Raw genomic sequence first — 17,269 nt, forward strand, 5'->3', positions numbered from 1 at the left:
GTTCTATTATGGAATCCTCTGCGATAATGTCCTCTGGCCAAGGTAGGTGGCATTGGCTGGCCCCCAGGCCCTGGCCCCAGGGAAAACTTCCTAAGCAGAAGGCCCATCCGTGGCTGCTCTGAGATCGAGGTCCAAGGTCCATGGATAAACTTTGGCTCCCACACTTGCCCTATCCCCATTTAGGCTGAATGTGGGGCTGCCTCCCAGGCTGCTGTTTGGGGACAGCAGCCTGCCTGGTGGTGGGACTGAGTGGGCCCCTGACCCTCCAGAGACCACCCTCCAGGGCCAGCAGGGCATACAGCGCCAGGCTACGTTTCGTTCATGTCACCTGTGGAAACCAGAGCCCAGCCAGGGAAAGATGGGGGCAGAAAGGCACAGTCTGGATAGAGAAGTGACCCTTAGTGTGAGGAGATGGAGGCTGAGGAAGGGACAGATCTCGGGAGGAAGGGATGTAGGGGAGGGTACCTACTCCCTCTCTCCCTCCTTCCCTCCTTCTGGACAGGGCAGCCACTGCTTTCAATCCTTCAGGAAATTCTCCTGGGAGGAGATGCTCCCCCCACCCCACCTCATCCCCTTATCCTTTCCTTGCTGTTCAGAAGTTCTCTGAGATGCCTCATTCTTCAAATTGAAACTTCCTAGTTCTGGGTGAGGGCTGGGGTAAGATCACATGCCCAGGGAATCTACAGTCAGTGTGTCCTGACCTTTTTGCTCCAGGGAGGGAGGTCTAGAAATGATAGCTGAGACCACAAGGCATTTGCTTTATTGTTCCAGGACAGGGAACAGTGGCAGGCCATCAAGGGTTCTGCTTGTGTCTCATCTGAGCCTGGGCCCAACCTCGGGGGGAGGGGGTATTCTTATCACCCTCAGGCCCCAAGTAGGCTGAAGCTTCCACTTCAGCCTACTTGGTGTGGGTTGGGCTCTCAGGTAGGACACAGTGGCCAAGCAAGTCACACCCCCTTGCTCCAGGGGCATCCTGGACCTGCCAAGCAGTCAAAGAGAGGGGGCATGGGTGCTCCCCCACCAGCCTGAACCAGAGTTCCCTCCCTAACTGCCCAGGCTGTCTGAAACAGAAGTATTCATAAGCTGGGACCTAAGCTACATGAAGCTCTCAGGGGTGACTGTAGTGACCTGGAGGGGCCTTTCCTGCATCCAGGGCTGGGGCAAAAGGACACTTTCAAGTTTCCAAGGGCAAGGGTTTTTCCAAACACTTTGTGTCGGAATTGGGCTCAGTTTGGTCCTGGGGCGGACTTTGCCCCTCCTGTGTGTCATCCCCCGGGGGAAGCCAGATAGAGCTTAAGTTAAGGACAGATTGAGAGCCTGGCAGGGTGGGTGCTGTGAATATCAGCACCCTCTTGGGGGCCCACAGACAACTTTGGGAGAGGTTCCATATCTCCTCCTTCTTGATGGGCTGCTGGGATGAAGATGGGAGAATAAATACAGGGGGCTTCTGGGAAAGATCACTCCTGGAGGGGGGCAGGCCTGCAGAGAATGTGGATGTCAGAAGAGGGTTCCAGGGTGGTCTTGGACCTGGCTGGGGACCCTGAGCTTTTGATAACCAAAGCCTTCAGCTCTCAGCTGCCCCCCAATGAAGTCTGTGATATAGTTCTGATTCCTCTGGGTATAAGGTATGAGTGGGTGTATGTTTGCATAACTGTGTGTGTGTGTGTGTGTGTGTGCGCGCCTGTGCACATGTGCACAAGAGCCTAAGTGTGGATAAGTGTGAGCCATGGAGAGTGCATTTTTTTCTTGCCCAGACACTTGCTCTCCGGGGTCCCTGGGCCAGGAGCTGGTGTACCAGGTGGTGGAAATGTGCGAGGGGCAGAATACTGCATGGTGACTTCTCCACCCCCAGCTGCCAGCTAACAACCAAGTTGGCTTCGTGACATAGGGGACAGGGAGTGTGTTTCCTTCCTTGACCTTTAAGGTGAGCCCGACATGGGCGGCCGGCTGGGACTTCCGGGCCAAGCAAAGGCTGGAGCTGCTGTGGGGCATAGCTCAGGCCAGGGCCATGGGCTTGGAGCTGGGGCTGAGGTACACAGAGGGGCCAGCAGGGGCCGCGGGGGGTGTGGGCTCCAGCTCCATGAAGGCCGAGTAGAGGGTGGTGAGATGCAGGTCACCCAGTGCGCTGGAGCCCCCGGTGCCTGGGGGTGCCAAGTTGCCTGTCCCACTGCTGGTCTCAGCCAGACAGGGCCCGGGGGGATAGCAGGGAGGGGGAGCTGGTGGCACTGAAGACGATGTCGGTGATGAGGTCACCAGTACCAAGGGGTCAAGGGCCAAACTGTCATCCTTCAGCTGTTCCCACAGGTTTCCTATTTGGGGGAAAAAACAGGCGTGACTGGGAGGCACCAATGAGCCCTGTCTGCCTCTCACCCCATGCTCTCACACGCGGAAGAGAGCAGGACTGGGGTAACACTGACCGGAGAGCAGACCTTTGGCACTAGCTCTCTGACCCCAGGCAGTTGCCAAACCTCTCTGCATCCTCCTCCCCTATAGGACATTTTGAAAGCCATAGCCCAGATGATCTCTGTGGCTCTTTTTTGGAGGTGGGGGAGTGGTCAAGGATTTAAGAGCTGCCTGTTGGAAGGGTTGATACAGATACTGTACATTCTGGGGTTACCCTGGGTAGGGAGCCCTAGGAACTCTTCACCCTGGCTCTTGTCCAGGTTCCCAAGGAAGGTGAATGTGCAGCCCAGACCAAGGGTCTTCCAGTAATGCACCACAGCATCCAGTGAGCTGGTTGGGGTTCTCCGTTGCAGGGTCCAAGGAGAAGGAGCAAAGCCCTGTCAGGAAGTGTTCCCCACCGGAAAGCACTGACTCTGGGGTGCAAACTGTGCTGCACCTGATCCTTCTCTGTATGTTGCGTGACCTGCATCATGGCTGGCTAGGGCCTGGGGCTCCTTCCCTGGGGATCAGGGCTGCAGGGTATGGAGGAAGGGGGCTGAACTAAACCCAAGGCTGGTTGCCTGGCTTCCAATCCTAACTCTCCTTCTTTCTAGCTCAGTGACCTTGAATAAGTTACTTAACCATGGTGCACATCCGTGAAATGGGTTGAATAGTCCCTCCTACCCTATAGGCCCACGCGAGAGAGCACATGTAAAGTGCTTCACAAGATGCCAGACAGTAGGGCTTAGGTAAGTAAATGTTTATGGTAGCCCATGTATCTATAGATTCTTCTGAGTCTGCGGAACCTGGCTCCCTACTTCTGGAGGGGGCTGCAGCTCTAGTTGCCTAAGAGTAGCTTCCTAAGACCCGGGCTCTCTCCTCATCAGACTGGGAGATATCCGAGGGTCAGCTGCCTCCACCTGCTTGTGGATGTCCCCTACCCCAGTGCACACAGAGGGCCTGAGGCCTGGGTCAGCACCCTCCTTCAAAGCTCCTGTGGCCAGTACCAGGACCTGGGGGTGCACTGGAGATTAGACGGGAATGGGTGGGATTGGCCACAGGCAGAGATGAAGCAGGCAAGATGGAATGGAAGAGACAGAATCTCTTCCTGGGACCTGCCTAGCTCCTCGGCCTCCCCTTCTCGGGGAAGATCTCTCTCCTTCTTCTGCATTAGGTGATGAACTCCCAAAAATATAGTCACTTCTGGAAATGTTCAGAATCTCAGTTGCTCACAGTCAACTATGGAATAGACCATTGGCCCCTTTTCAGCCCGTATCTTTTGAAGCTACTTGGGGGGCACACACCCCTGGTCTATATCTTCTTCTGAGGCTATTGAGCCCGGCTCCCCATTTCTGAAGGGAGATGCAGCTCAAGTTGCCTGTCTCTAACAGTAGCTTCCCAAGACCCGGGCTCTCCCAGGCACTTTCAGCCCAGAGCTGAGAGTGGTTTGGTGATAGGTCAGTTGGAACCCATTCAAGGGGCAAGAATATTCCTCTTTGACCCTTCACCAACCACCACCACCCATTCCCCAGCTCTGGGCTTTCTCTGCTCCAGAAACTGGGCAGTTAGCAGACTGCAACCTGGAGACAGATGGGCCGGGCCACGCCACCAGCTGTCCCTCTGCAGGCCTGTCCCCCCTCCCCCCTCCCACTCCCAGCTCACCCTGGAAGTCAAAGTCGGTGAGAGAGGGGTTGATGGCATCCAGGTCAGTGCCAAGGTCTCCGTCTGGCAGCAGGGGGTCGTGCATGGTCCTGGCTGGGGAAGGTTCAGCCAGCAGCTTGGCACTGTGGCTAGGTGGGGTGTGGGCAGGCAGAGGTGAGTCCTGGGGGGTGCCTGGCTGGGCCCGCAGCTCTAGATGCCCCTCTGGCTGTGGGAACAATGGCTGCGGAGGTCCAGGAGGGGCCAGGCCCGGCGAGAGGTGCGAGTATGTCTGCCCATAGCAGGAGGGCGCGTGCCCCCCAAGTAGGCCCTGCAGGGGATTCTTGCCAGGAATGGGGCCCGGAGCTGGGTGGATTGAGTGCAGTGGCTGGGAGAGCCCAGATGGAGGTGCCAGGGGCTGGATGGGGCCAGAGCCTGCCAGCCCAGGGGGTGGGCAGCCGAGCAGTGGGGAGCCCAGCTTCTCCCTCTTGTCTCCGATGAGGCTGTCCAGCTCCTCTGAAAAGGCCCAAGAGAGGACACTGTGAGACCTCCTTTCCCCCACAGTCGCTCCCAGCCTCGGAAGCACATTCAGGCCCTTTCCTTATTCATCAGCTTTCCATCGCCCAGCCTTTCTCACCACCCCCACTCTTAATTTTTTGGCTCTGGCACCTTGGGTCCACCGTGCCAGCCGGCAGCCTCACCTGGCTTGGCCATGCTCTTGCGCACGGCGATGGGGTCTTTCCTCTTCCACTTCTGCAGCTCCTCCTGCATCTTGTCGATCTTGGCCGGATTCAGGGCCCACAGGCAGCCCTTGCGAGAGGAACTTCCCGATTTGTTCTCTACCTTCTCGAAGCACTTGTTAAGAGACAGGTTGTGGCGGACAGAATTCTTCCAGCCATCAGGCGCCGTCTACCGGAGCAGAGCAAGACATGAATTCAGGCCAGGTTCAGAAAAAGCCTTGGCCGTCTGGGCACACAACTGCCGCCCACTCTGGGGCTTGTTGAGCTCCACACTCAGTCCCATCAGTAGTGGGGCAGGGATGGACGAGAACCTCAGTCACAGTTATTAGCACCTAAAATCTGTCTCCATCCTATCCCATGCCCTTCAGAGGACTGTGGAGGTGATTCATACAGGAGGGGCTGGTGGGTGCTGAGGAAGAGGTGCTGCACCTCCCCGACCTGGGGTTGGACCACTCCCCGCTGGGTCTCCGGGCCTGTGCTTGGACCCCTGTGTGGAGAGGGCCTTGCCACGCTGAGCTCTCTGGGGCTGTGTCTCCTTGCTGTGAGCCTGACTCTGGGGTGTGGGTCCATGAACTCCTCTGAGTGTGATGACATGTGTGTGTTGCTAAGGATGTGTGTGTGTGAGAAAGTCTCTCTAGGGGTGTGTGTGGGTATCCATGATTGTATGTGTGTGTGGGTGTTCACATGCGTGTGCCTGGGGGGCGTGTCCTGGTGGGGAGGCCAGCCCTCAGGCGGGGGATGCTCGTGCCAACAGAATAAACACCCATTAGGAGGCCTGGTCATGCCACCAGTACAGTAATTGTGCCCAGGGAAGGTTGTAAAAACCATTAGGCTGACTCAGTCAGGTGAGAGGCGGTGGCGGGGGTGCCACTGGGCACCCTCCCCCCACCCACCCGCCCAGAGCTCTGTTCCAGGCTCTATGACAGTCCTGGGCCCAGCAGGGGTGACTGTGGGCAGAGCATCTGCTCTGCCTGGTGAGGTCCTTCTGCGCCCTCACCTCCCAGCCCCTCTCCCTTCCAGCTCACCGTTTCTGCCTAATGAGGGGCAGCCACTCCCTCCTTCCCAGCTCACTTGCCCCAGGGAGCAGCCAGGCTGAATCATGTCCAGCAGAACCAGGCCCCAATGCCAGCATCACTGCAAATGGTTGGCAGGAGAGGCTGAAGCCTTTCTTAGGGGCCACTGGCCTGGGTCAGGGCGCTGGTTGAGATGACCCCCAAGGCTCCCAGGATCATGAGAGAAGACTCTTAAGCCACCAGACCAGCCAGCTAGGGATTCACCTTCAACTCCCACAGCAGTCCCTACGAGGAGTCAAGACTGTGTGGCCTAGTGGGCAGAGTTAATGGGCACCGGGCCCTTTTACAGCCCCATAAACCTGTGACTTTGGGATGCCAGAGCAGCCCCCACCCCAGCCACTTCCTGTTTGGAAGAGGGATGGTCAGCACTAGCAATTGTGCCCAGTGGCTGGAACTTGCCCCATCCCACATCCCTGACTCACAGGGCTTCAGGACGCCCGTCTCAGCTGCCTTGGGGATGAGTGCTGCCCACCCCAGGGTCCACTCTGTCCCAGCCCAGAAAAATGACCTTCAACTGGGGAATGAGAGCTAGAGGTGGGGAGAGGATCTTTGAACTCTTTCCTTAGGTGGGTCGGAGGGGATTTGTCAGAGCTGGAAGGAACCTATGTGCCAACTGGTCCAATCTGACCATTTTGCAGACTGGGAAGCTGAGGTCCAGAGAAGAAAGGGTCCAGGCTGAGATCACATAAGGAGGCAGGGTCAGAGCCAGACTCCAGCTCTGTCCCCTAACTAAGGGCCCTGCCCAGGTCACCCCACTGGATTGTCTTTACCACCTGGGGCCCGTCCCATCCTCACAGATGGTTTCTCTCTGAAGTCAAAAGTAAACTTGGGAGGAAGGGAGTGATGCAACTGACTAAGAACAACAACTGGAACCAAAAAAAAAAGCAGTTAGACCTCTTCACTCCTCAGCCCCATAAAACAGGGATTACACGGCTCCCAGGAAAAATAATTAAGCCAGGAAGATGAGATGTAGGGAGGGGCTGGGGGCCAGGCTGGGAGTTGGCAGGGAGGAAAAGCTGGGAGGAATGGGGCAGGGCCCTCCCTCACTTCCCTCTCTCTGGCCTGACTCCTTGAAGCCTTAAGGGACACTCTAAAAGCTTTACAGGTCAATGAGACTTTGGTCCCCTGACATGCTGGGATTTAAAGGGCGAGCCCTGGATACCGGCTTTGATGCTGCTTGAATCCCAGTGCCAACTCTCTCCTTGCTCCTCTCCCGTCCAGAAGCTCTGATGGATGACCATGCTTTTTTGTTCTTGGCCAGAACTCTGGCCATCTTGCCCATTTTGTCATTCGGTGGCAGTTCAGCAAGTACAAACTTGCTGGAATTCTTGTTCAGTTGCTAAGTTGTGTCCCACTCTTTGCGACCCCAGGACTGTAGCCTGGTCAGGCTCCTCTGTCCATGGGATTTCTCAGGCAAGAATACTGAAGTGGGTTGCCATACTCTCCTCCAAGGAATCTTCTCGGGCCAGGAATCGAACCTGGTGGATTCTATACTGCTGAACCATCAGGAAAGCCTCTTGTTTGAATATCAACCTCAAATTATCTCCAGACAGCAAAATTGGGAAGATGGTGGGGTCAGAAATCACCCACTGGTGGGTGGAGCTGAGTTCTGGATTACCTGGGTCTCAGCTCCCGCCCTTTGTCCAGGCAACAGGTGAGACCGTACCCATCAGGTTGCAGGCCTTGGAGAAGGCACTCCTTATACACAAGTTCTGACTTCCCCTGCACCCACCCCAGAAAGAGGGGTTTTTGTTGGAGGGCCTGGGCAGCCTGCGGACAAGGGGAGTGGGAAGCCAGAAAGCCTGAGCCAGCAGCAAGTGATCCCACCTGCTGTTTGGCCTTGAGCAGATGGAGAGAGAAGGGTGCTTGTCTTGCCTCTAGGGAAAGAGTCTGGTAGAGCCCCAGAAGCCCCTTCTGTGGTTGAAAGAGACTAGATAATGTCCGTGGGAAGGTCAGGTGAAACAGCCAGCTCCCTAGGACACTCGAAGACTGTGAAGCCCACACCCCACTTTCTGGCAGAACTGCAGCTGAGCCTGCCGCCCACGGAGGCAGATCCTAATCTCTCCCAAGAAGGCAATGAGTTCTGCAGCCCCAGCATCCTGGGTCACCTTGGCTGGCCAGTTCCCACCCAAATTCCTCAGTCCCACAGCATCCTGGGGGCAGCGGTGGGAACAGCCTCTGGTTTCTTCCCAAGCTCTGTCTCCCCGTTTGGGGTAGGTGGATGCGCCTTGAAGCCTAGCAGGTTGCCATGGCCACCTTCCACCGGCATGAGGTCTGACCCCAGCCTGCTGTGTGACCTCTGGTGAATGGCTTGAGCTCTCTGTTGCCCACACAGAACTGCCTTCTGAAGGGCAGACAAAGGGAAGTGTGTGGTGGGAGGGCACACCCTCTCCTGGCTTTCATTCAAACTCATCTCCCACCTCCCAATGGTATCTTCTGGTTCCAGAGAGGTCTGGCTTGCCCCAGGACTTGGGGGTGGTGGGGTGGTGTGGATTTAGGGCTCACCTTGAAGTAAGGAAAGTGCTCCGTCATAAAATTGTAGATCTCGCTGACAGGAAGGCTCCCAGTTTTACTGTTCTTAAGGGCCATGAAGATGAGGATGCTGAAGGCAGAGAAAGCTCTGAGAGTTGGAACCTCTGATCGGGCCTGGCGTTTTCCCCCACCCTCCTACCCTGGCTGAAACAGTCAAGAAAGAAGAGCCTGCTGCAGAATTCATGGGTGAGAGGCGGTCGAGAGGAGAAGGGATGAGAAAGTATCCACTGAAGTTAGGAATTACTGATATTCCAGGGTCTTGTGGCATCTAAGAGAGCTGGGTTACACTCTTGGCTTTAGTCACTCACTAGCTGTGTGACCTTGGGTGAGTGCCTTAACCTCTCTGAGCCTCAGTTTCCTCAGCTTTGAAAAGAAGAAAGTAATAGCTACCTCAGAGTTGTGAAGATTAAGGATGCTGCCTAGCATATAGAAGGCTCTCATTAAATGGACGCTGTCATTACCAGTCAGCCCTCAGCCAATTGCTTGAATATTGGATAGTAAGGGAGGGAACTCAGGTTATTTGAGCCCCTATAATATGCCAAGCATATTCTCTCACTTAATCCATCCAAAGGCCTGAATACTGCAGTTTTTTGGTTGTTTTTTTTTTTTTTTTTTGAGGTGAATAAACAGAGGCTTGGAAAGATTAAGTCCCTTGCCTGAGGTTTCACAGCTAGTAAATTCGGAGCCTGGCTTGAACCCGGTTCTACTGGACTCCAAAGATTGCGTGTGCTCTTTGCTGTGCACCATCCTGCCTTCCACAACCCCCTTCTCTGTGCTCCTGGATGATGTGTAAGTACCTTTTCCATTTCCTGAGCTCACCCTGGCTGATGACTTGACCCCACGTGAGGCCTGGCACACAGGAGGTGGAGTATCAGTGTTGGTTGGATGAATGAAAGTTCAGATGGAAGGGATCCCAGATGGGCAGGGTGCTGCTGGCCTGGCACCTACAACCCCAGCCCCAGAGCAGCTGCACTAGACCTGGTAGATGCTGAGTAACTGAACCACCTCTGCAGACCTCATCCCTCGCTTACTTCCGGTGGCGCTTTAGGGTGAGGCTTCTCTCTGAGTCTGCAGAAGGAGGGGAAAGGGAGAAGCGTCCCCCGCCCCCCCGCCAAACTCTCAGTCCCAGGGCCCCAGGAGGCTAAAACCTAGTGGGCTTACCCCAGGGCACCAGCATCTGCTGAGCTGAGCCACAAGCATGACTCCCCAGGGTTGGATGAGAGGTCAGAAGGGAGCTAGTCAAACCCCCTGCCCCCATGCTGGATTCTTCTCTCTAGCATCCTTTGGAAGTCTACCAGGTATGACTTCCACCCCCCTACCATTACCCTAATTCCTCAAGGATTCCATGTCTCAGTTTCCCCAGGGACTTCTCACCTCTCTTCCTTCTACCCCAGAAGTGCTGAGAAACATACCTGTAGGAGTAAATGGGTTTTGGGAAGAGGGGCTGGTGCCCATCGGTGCTGGCCTGGGGTGCGATCCGCTGGTAGGGATAGTGTGAGGAGCCCAGGTAGGATACAGGGTAGCTGCTGCCACCTGGTGAGTACTGTAGAGGTCAAAGGGGCAGAGTGGTTGCCATGGTAACCAGTCTTCCCAAGGAAGGGAGTCCCCTCCCCCCACTCATACATCCAGAGAAGGAACTGAAACTAGATTCTTCTCTCAAGCGTTCACCATCCATGGTCATGAGCCCCGAAGGCAGAGCTATCTGAGGCTGGCCAAGGATGTGGCTGTCCTGGGAGGGCCTCTGAGGAGATTCACATTCCAGAATTCAGGATCTCAGACGTCTCAAAGCCTCCTTCAGCATCTTCCTCTCAGGCCTCTAGGTACCCTGGTTGCCATGGTGATAGGACAGGAGCTGAACTAGAGAGTGTGAGGGGTAGCTTGGGCCCCTGTACCCTTTTGGGCAGATGCTCCCTGGCATCTCCTGGAGTGCATGGGCCGGAAGTGGGGTGTCCGGCCTGGGCGTTTGCTGGGCACTGGCCCCTTTTACGAGTTTCAGTGGCTCTCTGAAAGGCCCGGTCATGGTGGTGGGCCGGTGAGGGTAGGAGGTAGTTTTTACAGCAAAGGGAGTGGCCGCCTGGGATGCTGTTTTATGGGGGTGAGAGGGGGGTAGGAGCCTCTGACTCCCCCATCTGCTCCAGGCGGAAGTGCTCTTTCCAGGTCACCCGAGAGACACTTAGTGACTGAGTCACCCTCTCTGCAGGCTCCATAAAGCCCTGGGTGCGGCCATCTTGTTCGGGGAGGGGGTGCAGAAAACAGAGGGTATCAGGACAGAGCTGGACACGGCGAGGCTGTCTAGGGTCTGGTAGCCCCTGAGCCCTGCTGTGGCTCGGTTCCTGTTGGGCCAGGCTGCCTCAGGGACGCCCCTACCCTGGGTCAGACCGTGAGCCTCAGGATGGCCCAGCCACTCCAGCCAGGCTCCTCACCAAGTGGGGATGAGCCTGTGTTCCCTCTGCTTCCCTCCTTCTCTTTCTTTCTCCCCACAAAGCAAGCAGTCTGACCACCCTCCCGCCCACATGCCTGTCTCCCTGGCTTGGCCAACATCAGGGCCAATGCCAAAGAGCTGGGAGTAGAACCTGCTCCACAGGCAGGGCCTGTCTCAGTGCCAGGCTGCAGGTGGATGGAGCTGGGCGCTGGGCAGCCACTTGCTCTGTCTTGCCCGGTGACTCCTGGGAGCTGCCTGGCTGCTCTGGGGCACTTTTCTTTCTCTTTTTAAAAACCTCCATCCCCTGACAGTGTGGGGCAATTACTTGGCATCCTGAATTGGGGAGGAGCTGAGGCTGAGCAGTGGGGTGGGGAGTAGAAAGAGTGTTAGTCTCTCAGTTGTGTCTGACTCTTTGAGACCCCATGGACTGTGTAGCCCGCCAGGCTCCTTTGTCCATGGGATTCTCCAGGCAAGGATACTGGAGTGGGTTGCCATGCCCTGCTCCAGGAGATCATGGGGAGGGCGGATAGGGCCAAAGATGATGGGGACTTGGAGCCTCTCATGAGGAAGGTCCCCTAGTCTCACTCCTGGTCCCACCCTGACGAGGCTAAAGGGAAGTTTGAGGCCAAGGCCACATAACAAAATGGTGGCTGGCCCAGGCAGGAGCCCACTGTTTCGCGGTGTTCAGCCTCATGTGTCACCCCACTTAAACGGCTTTTCTCTTTGCTCAGTCCTTGTCTTCTCTTTCTCTCCGTTTTTGATTCCATCCGGCCCTGCCCCAATCTCAGCCCCACCCTCTTTGCCGAGACCTCTCAGACAAGCCCCACCCACTCCGAGAGAAGGGCGATTGCTTCCCTTCCTGTGAACCCCTGTTCCCCACCCTGGGTGGCCCAGCCTGAGCTTCAAGGCACGGCTGCCCCTACCTGCCCATCCAGGTGTGCACTCATACACTCACATACACACCCACACATCACACATGAACACAATATCCTGAGACCCTGGGGGGAATTTCCCACCTGCCCCAGACCCACCTGATGGAAGGAGGGCTGGGTAGGACAGTACATGTGCTGCAAGGGGGGCTGGTAACAGTACATCCCTGGTCCGCTCTCCAGAGCTGGGGGCTTGACCTTGACTTCTGACCCCTGCTGGAAGGAAAGAAACAGATGACCAGGCTGGACCTTGTCTTTCTTCCTTCCTATCATCCATCTTGAACCTTACGCAAAAGCAATTCCACTTTGCCTCTAGCAAAGCTTATTCCTGGAGGACAAATACTTGAGAACAGAGGAGGACAAGGAATTTCCCGAGGAAACTCGGCAGCTTACTGGTGGAGCTGGAGCTGGAACTGACTGTGCTCCCTATCCCCCACTTCCCTGCAAGTGAGAGGCTGAGGCTGGGCTGTCCAGGGAAGTGGGGGAGACTTGTCGTCAGTCACACTGAAGCTGGGGTAGGACCCTGGAATGGCACAAGGATGCACGGGCTGATCCCACTCACCAAGCCTGGCTCGGGACCTGCTTCCTGGTTCAGGACCACCAGCCTCTCAGAGCAGATCCGCAAAGGACCACTGGTCTGGAATTCCCACTGCAGAGCCATGGGGAGGGAGCCCAGGAAGTGGCCAGACAGGTTGGTCCAGCTGGAGCCCCCAAGGCCCTCACACTTCCTATTCTGCAAAGCCCATGGTAGATCTAGCAGGTTCTCTGGAGGGGGCTAGTGAGTCCCCTCTGCTCTGAGCACCCCCAACTTAGCGGCTCTGCTCTCTGTTCTGAGGAATCTGTGCTGTGTGCTAAGTTGCTTCAGTCGTGTCTGACTCTTTGCAACCTTGTGGACCATAGCCCACCAGGCTCCTCCCTCCATGGGATTGTCCAGGCAAGAATACTGGAGTGGGTTGCCATGCCCTCCTCCTGCCATCCCTCCTCGGGATCTTCCCAACCCAGGGATTGAACTGGTGCCTCTTAGGTCTCCTGCATTGGCAGGCGGGTTCTTTACTGCTTGTACCTCCTGGAAAGCCCCTGAGGAGTCTACCCAGTTGCTAGTCTGCCGGAGCCCTGCACCCTTTCCCACTCTGGCAGAGGGAGTCTGCAGCTGCTGCTGGTCGTGGGGGCTGGATCCTGGCTTCCCACAGGTTGTGAGCCCCACATGGAAACCCCAGGGATGCGCCTAGAGCTCTACCCTGAGGAGGCACCCAGACAGAGAGCACAGCTAGGAATTGGAAGGTAAACCAGGCCAAGAGCAGGTGGACCATTCTTCTTGGGGTTACCAGGGGTCTGGGGAGCCAGCATCTGGGCCCAGAGGGTCAAATCGGCTGTGAGCTCTTTCCTGGGTGTGCCCTGCGGTGGCTGATGCAGAGATATCCATAATCGTAGAATCTTAGGCCTAGAAGGGCCATGAATACTATGTCCAACCCTATCATTTGGCCAATGATGGGGCTGAGCCCATGGAAGGGAAGGGATGTGCCCAAGATCGCTCAGCGAGTCGACCATCCTGCTGTGGGTCTCTGGGCCCAAGTTCTTCTCCTTGGTCTCTATGGGACCTCAGTTTCTTCTTCTGTAAAATGGAGATAGTGGGAACTCTTTAGAGGGTTGTCGTAAGGATTAAACAGGGTACTTGAAAGGAAACATCTGGCACAGTGACCAGAGGCTGGCACTGAGTGGACATTTACGGGGCAGTAACTGATGGGATGGGGCTTCCCAGGTGGCTCAGTGGTAAAGAATCTGCCTGCAATGCAGGAGACTTGCAGGAGATGCATGTTTGATCCCTGGGTTGGGAAGATCCCCTGGAGTAGGAAATGGCAACCCACTCCAGTATTCTTGTATCTGGAGTAGGCACAGCCCCAACTGGGAGTGAGTTTTCCTCTTCCCAAGGCAATAAGCCTATGGGGTAGGTGCTGGTAAGTATACTTTTCTGATGAGGCTCAGAGAGGTTAAGTCACTTACCAAAGGTCACAGAGTTTATGGGTATGGCTATGAAAGGACATATTGATCTTCTAAGGTGCTTTCAAGGTATTTCTATGAATACACCCAGGCCTCATTCTAGGTAAAGAATGGGGCCCAGAAGTGCCCTTTGAGAAGGCTTAAGTCCTCTCCCAAATCTGCATGCTGCTTCTGGAGTGGAGAAGTGGTGCTCTGTGACTCCTCCCTAAGCCCTTTCTCCAGGCCTCTGGAATGTGTTTTTCTTCTCGAATTTACATATGGGTGTGAAGGTCTGGCTGGGGATTCTTGACTTTCAAACAGAGAGAAGCTGCATGTAGGAATCCTGACTCAGGAGCCTCTGGGGAGCTTCCAGCATCCCAGGGTCTGACCAGACTCCCTGACCCGACCCTTTCGACACCGGGCCAGGTCAGCACCCCCTCCCTCAGCTGACCTGGAGGCTCCGAGTGAAGCTGAAAGACCCCAACTCTCTGAGCTTGTAGGTGCACATTGACCCTGAGTAGAAAGGTCTGGAAAGGGGATGGCAGAAAGTTTGATCTCAGAAGGCTTTCTGGAGTGCCGGGAACTGGCACAGGGGTGATGGGGTGTGCGCTGGCGCTGGTACTCACCAGGACTTGGGGGCTGTGCTCCTGGCTGGGGTAGGGGAGCCCGTTGCACCAGACGTCCGCAGGGAAGCCAGGCAGGAAGGCCTCAGCCTCCCCCACATCCGCAGGGATCTCCTCAAAGGCCTCCAGCGCCCCCGGGGTCTTAAAGGAGTGTCCATCAAGGGCCAGGGCAGCCTGGGCCTCGGGGAAGACATCTTCATGGAAATGTCGCTTATATGGGTGGAAAGGCACATGGCTGCCCTTGAGGAAGCGCCCGGGACCACTCGTGGGCCCCTCCTCAAAGCTGAAGCCGGGGTACTTGTCTGAGGGTGAGAGACGGAAGGGGCCCGGGCCAGGGCCAGCTGGGCAGTGGACTTGCTCGGGGCCTGGTGACGCGACGCTGGGGCTGTGTGGGGGCAGGGAGGACTCCTGCTCTGGAGGGCCATCAGGCACAAAAGACGAGCAGCTGAAGCCGGCGTGCTTCTGGGGTGGACAGAGGGTAGACAGCCTGTGAGCGGAGGCTGGATCCAGACCAGACTCTGTGCGAGGGTAGAGGGTCTGTGGCTGAGCTCCGGGGAGCCCCCGGTGGAGGAGGGAGACCTAACCCGCCCTTGGAAGCCTCGATCTGATGAGGACGCACCGCTTCGAACCTCAGTAGGACGGACGCACAGCCCTGCCCTGGGAAAGTCCCAGACCAAAGGGACAAGCAGAGGCCCAGATCTCAACACTTCGGGATCTGGGAGTCCCTGGGTACTTATTTGCTGGGAGAAAGCACAAGACGGGAGCAGGGAGGTCCCAGGGGGGTGGGGATGATGGCCCACCTGCTGTCGTGCAGCCCTCTGGTCTTGGCCTCAGCCCAGGTCAAGGTGCCAGGTACTTACGTTCTGAGGGGTGGGGGAGCCTGGGAGGCCCGGTGCCTGCATGAAGTCCCCTTGGGGCTCGCCCTCCAGCCTGGCAGGGCCCGGCAGCGTGACGTCAGACTGTGGCGGGAGTAGCGACACCATCACCCAGTCCTGGCCTCGAAGAAAGCCGGCTGTGATGAGAACGAGGACCAGCGTCCAGGGCTGACCAAGCCTGAGTCCACCCCTCCCTGGGCTGGGACCCTGCCTCCAGCCAGACGTCTGATGAGAGAGAGAAACAGACAGACAGAGACAGACAGACAGACAAGCTGAGAGAAACATCAGAAACAGAATGAAGCAGATAAACAGTGTGAGAGACAGACAGTGAAAGACACACAGAGAGAAGCTGGGGAACCTGCAGGACATGGATTCTGGTGGCCCCGTGAGCCTGGCATGACACTGAGGACTGTGTGGCCTCTAGGGTTTTCTCCTGTGTCTGCCACACTCCAAAGTACCTGTGACTGTGCAGGCCTCTGCCCTTTCTGAGCTTTAGACTCGCCATTCGGAAAACTTGGGGCTTGCACTAGGCAACACGTGAGGGCTCTTTCTGCTCAGACATTCTAGAGTTAGAGGAGAGGCTGGACAGGACTCAGCTCAGGGACATCCCTGGCAGTCCAGTGGTTAAGAATCCTTCTGCCAGTGCAAGGGACGCGGGCTCAGTCCCTGGTCCAAGATCCCACATGCCACGGGGCAAGTAAGACCGTGCCCAACTAGAAAGAAACCTGCGCGCTGCAACAAAAGATCCCATGTGCTGCAACTAAGACCCAGTGCAACCACAAGTAAAGAAAGAAATATTAAATAAGAAAAAAAGACTCAGCTCAAAGCCAGCCTTTTTCTTGCCTTGCTAGCTGTGTCAGCAAAGCTCTGAGCTTCAGCATCAGTCATCTGCAAAAACAGGGAGAGAGAGAGAGAGACGCCCTCATGCAGATGTGGGGTTAAATGAAATTATGCACGTGAATATTGAGCACAGTGCCTAGCTATAGCAAGTGCTCGATAAATGCCAACTCTCCTTATTAATAGCATGACTGATATGCCTCTTACTGTTACTAATCTCAGCTCTCTGCGTTCCTCTCCACCACCTACAAAGGGCAGTTTCTCCTGAATGTATTCCTCTTTGCCCGAGTAAACTCTGAGAAAGTCTACCCTGAGCAGAGGGCCTGCTCTGGGCTGGCCACTATATAAATGATTAGGAGAACTTCGTCATCATTTGTCAGAATAATCCTGTGAGGAAGGTGCGTTATTAATCCCACTTTCCAGATGAAGAAACTGAGGTCAGAGGGTTTACGTGACTGGCCCAAGTCACCTAGCCAGTCCTTGGAAGAGTCAAGTTTTGAACCCAGATCTGGCCAACTCTAGAGTCTATGCTCCCCTTAGTTTCTTTGCTTAGTGGGGTCAGAGTGGGGGTGCCTGAGCTAGGGGGCCAAACAAGAAAAGCCTGAGGTTGACACTCACCCAAGACCCCCTCTGGCAGAGCAGGACAACTTCATTTCCCCCAACTTGCTGTCCTGGGAGCTCTGGGAGGGAGGGCTGGCCTTGGAGGCCCCCTGCGTGCCCTGCCTGGGGTTGGTACATCTTTGCTAAATAAGCTTATGGCTTTCATTTGACAAGGGGGTGGTGGCGACCAGGAAGGGAAGGCATTTGCCTCAAGTCCCTCAGAGGCTCAGTGGTGGAGGGGGCTGGGAGCTGGGGTCCAGGTGGGGGGCTGGGGGAGGCTCTCCCGCCCCTCAAGAGTCCCTGGCGCCCTTCTCTATGTCCTGGTGCCGCTCACTCGGCAAAGCTAAATGTGGCGTGACTGGGGAAGCGCCGAGCTGGCTGTAACTGGATACCGAGGTGGAGCAGGCCCCGGGCCGAGGGGCAGGGCAGCCCATCTCTGGTTCTGCTTGAGCGCCCGGCCTGGCCCCTGCTCCCTGGAAGCCCTGGACAGCTAGGGCCCGCCTGCCCCGCTTGGCCCCGGGCCAGACCTGCTTTCCCCAGGCCTTCTCCATTCCCTCCTGACAGAAGGCCGGGGTCCTTCCTCCGCCCGGTTCTCAGGCTTTGTAACACATTGGGTGGTGGTCGCTCTCCTCTCTGGAGGC

General features: G+C 56.4%; 1 protein-coding gene across 1 annotated transcript; it reads right to left on the reverse strand.

Moving 5' to 3' along the window:
• Nucleotides 1-738: 738 nt before the first annotated feature.
• On the reverse strand, nt 739-15,321 carry FOXN1 (forkhead box N1). The gene is made up of 8 exons (XM_040243936.1): nt 15,177-15,321; nt 14,320-14,778; nt 11,819-11,929; nt 9,778-9,908; nt 8,339-8,435; nt 4,722-4,929; nt 4,045-4,536; nt 739-2,309 (listed from the first exon to the last, which is right to left on the reverse strand). The coding sequence occupies exons 1-8, from the start codon at nt 15,297-15,299 to the stop codon at nt 1,996-1,998; spliced, it is 1,935 nt and encodes a 644-aa protein (XP_040099870.1). The 5' UTR covers nt 15,300-15,321; the 3' UTR covers nt 739-1,995.
• Nucleotides 15,322-17,269: the final 1,948 nt, after the last annotated feature.

This window comes from Oryx dammah, unplaced genomic scaffold, assembly GCF_014754425.2.
Source record: "Oryx dammah isolate SB20612 unplaced genomic scaffold, SCBI_Odam_1.1 HiC_scaffold_8, whole genome shotgun sequence".
Lineage (NCBI taxonomy): Eukaryota > Metazoa > Chordata > Mammalia > Artiodactyla > Bovidae > Oryx > Oryx dammah.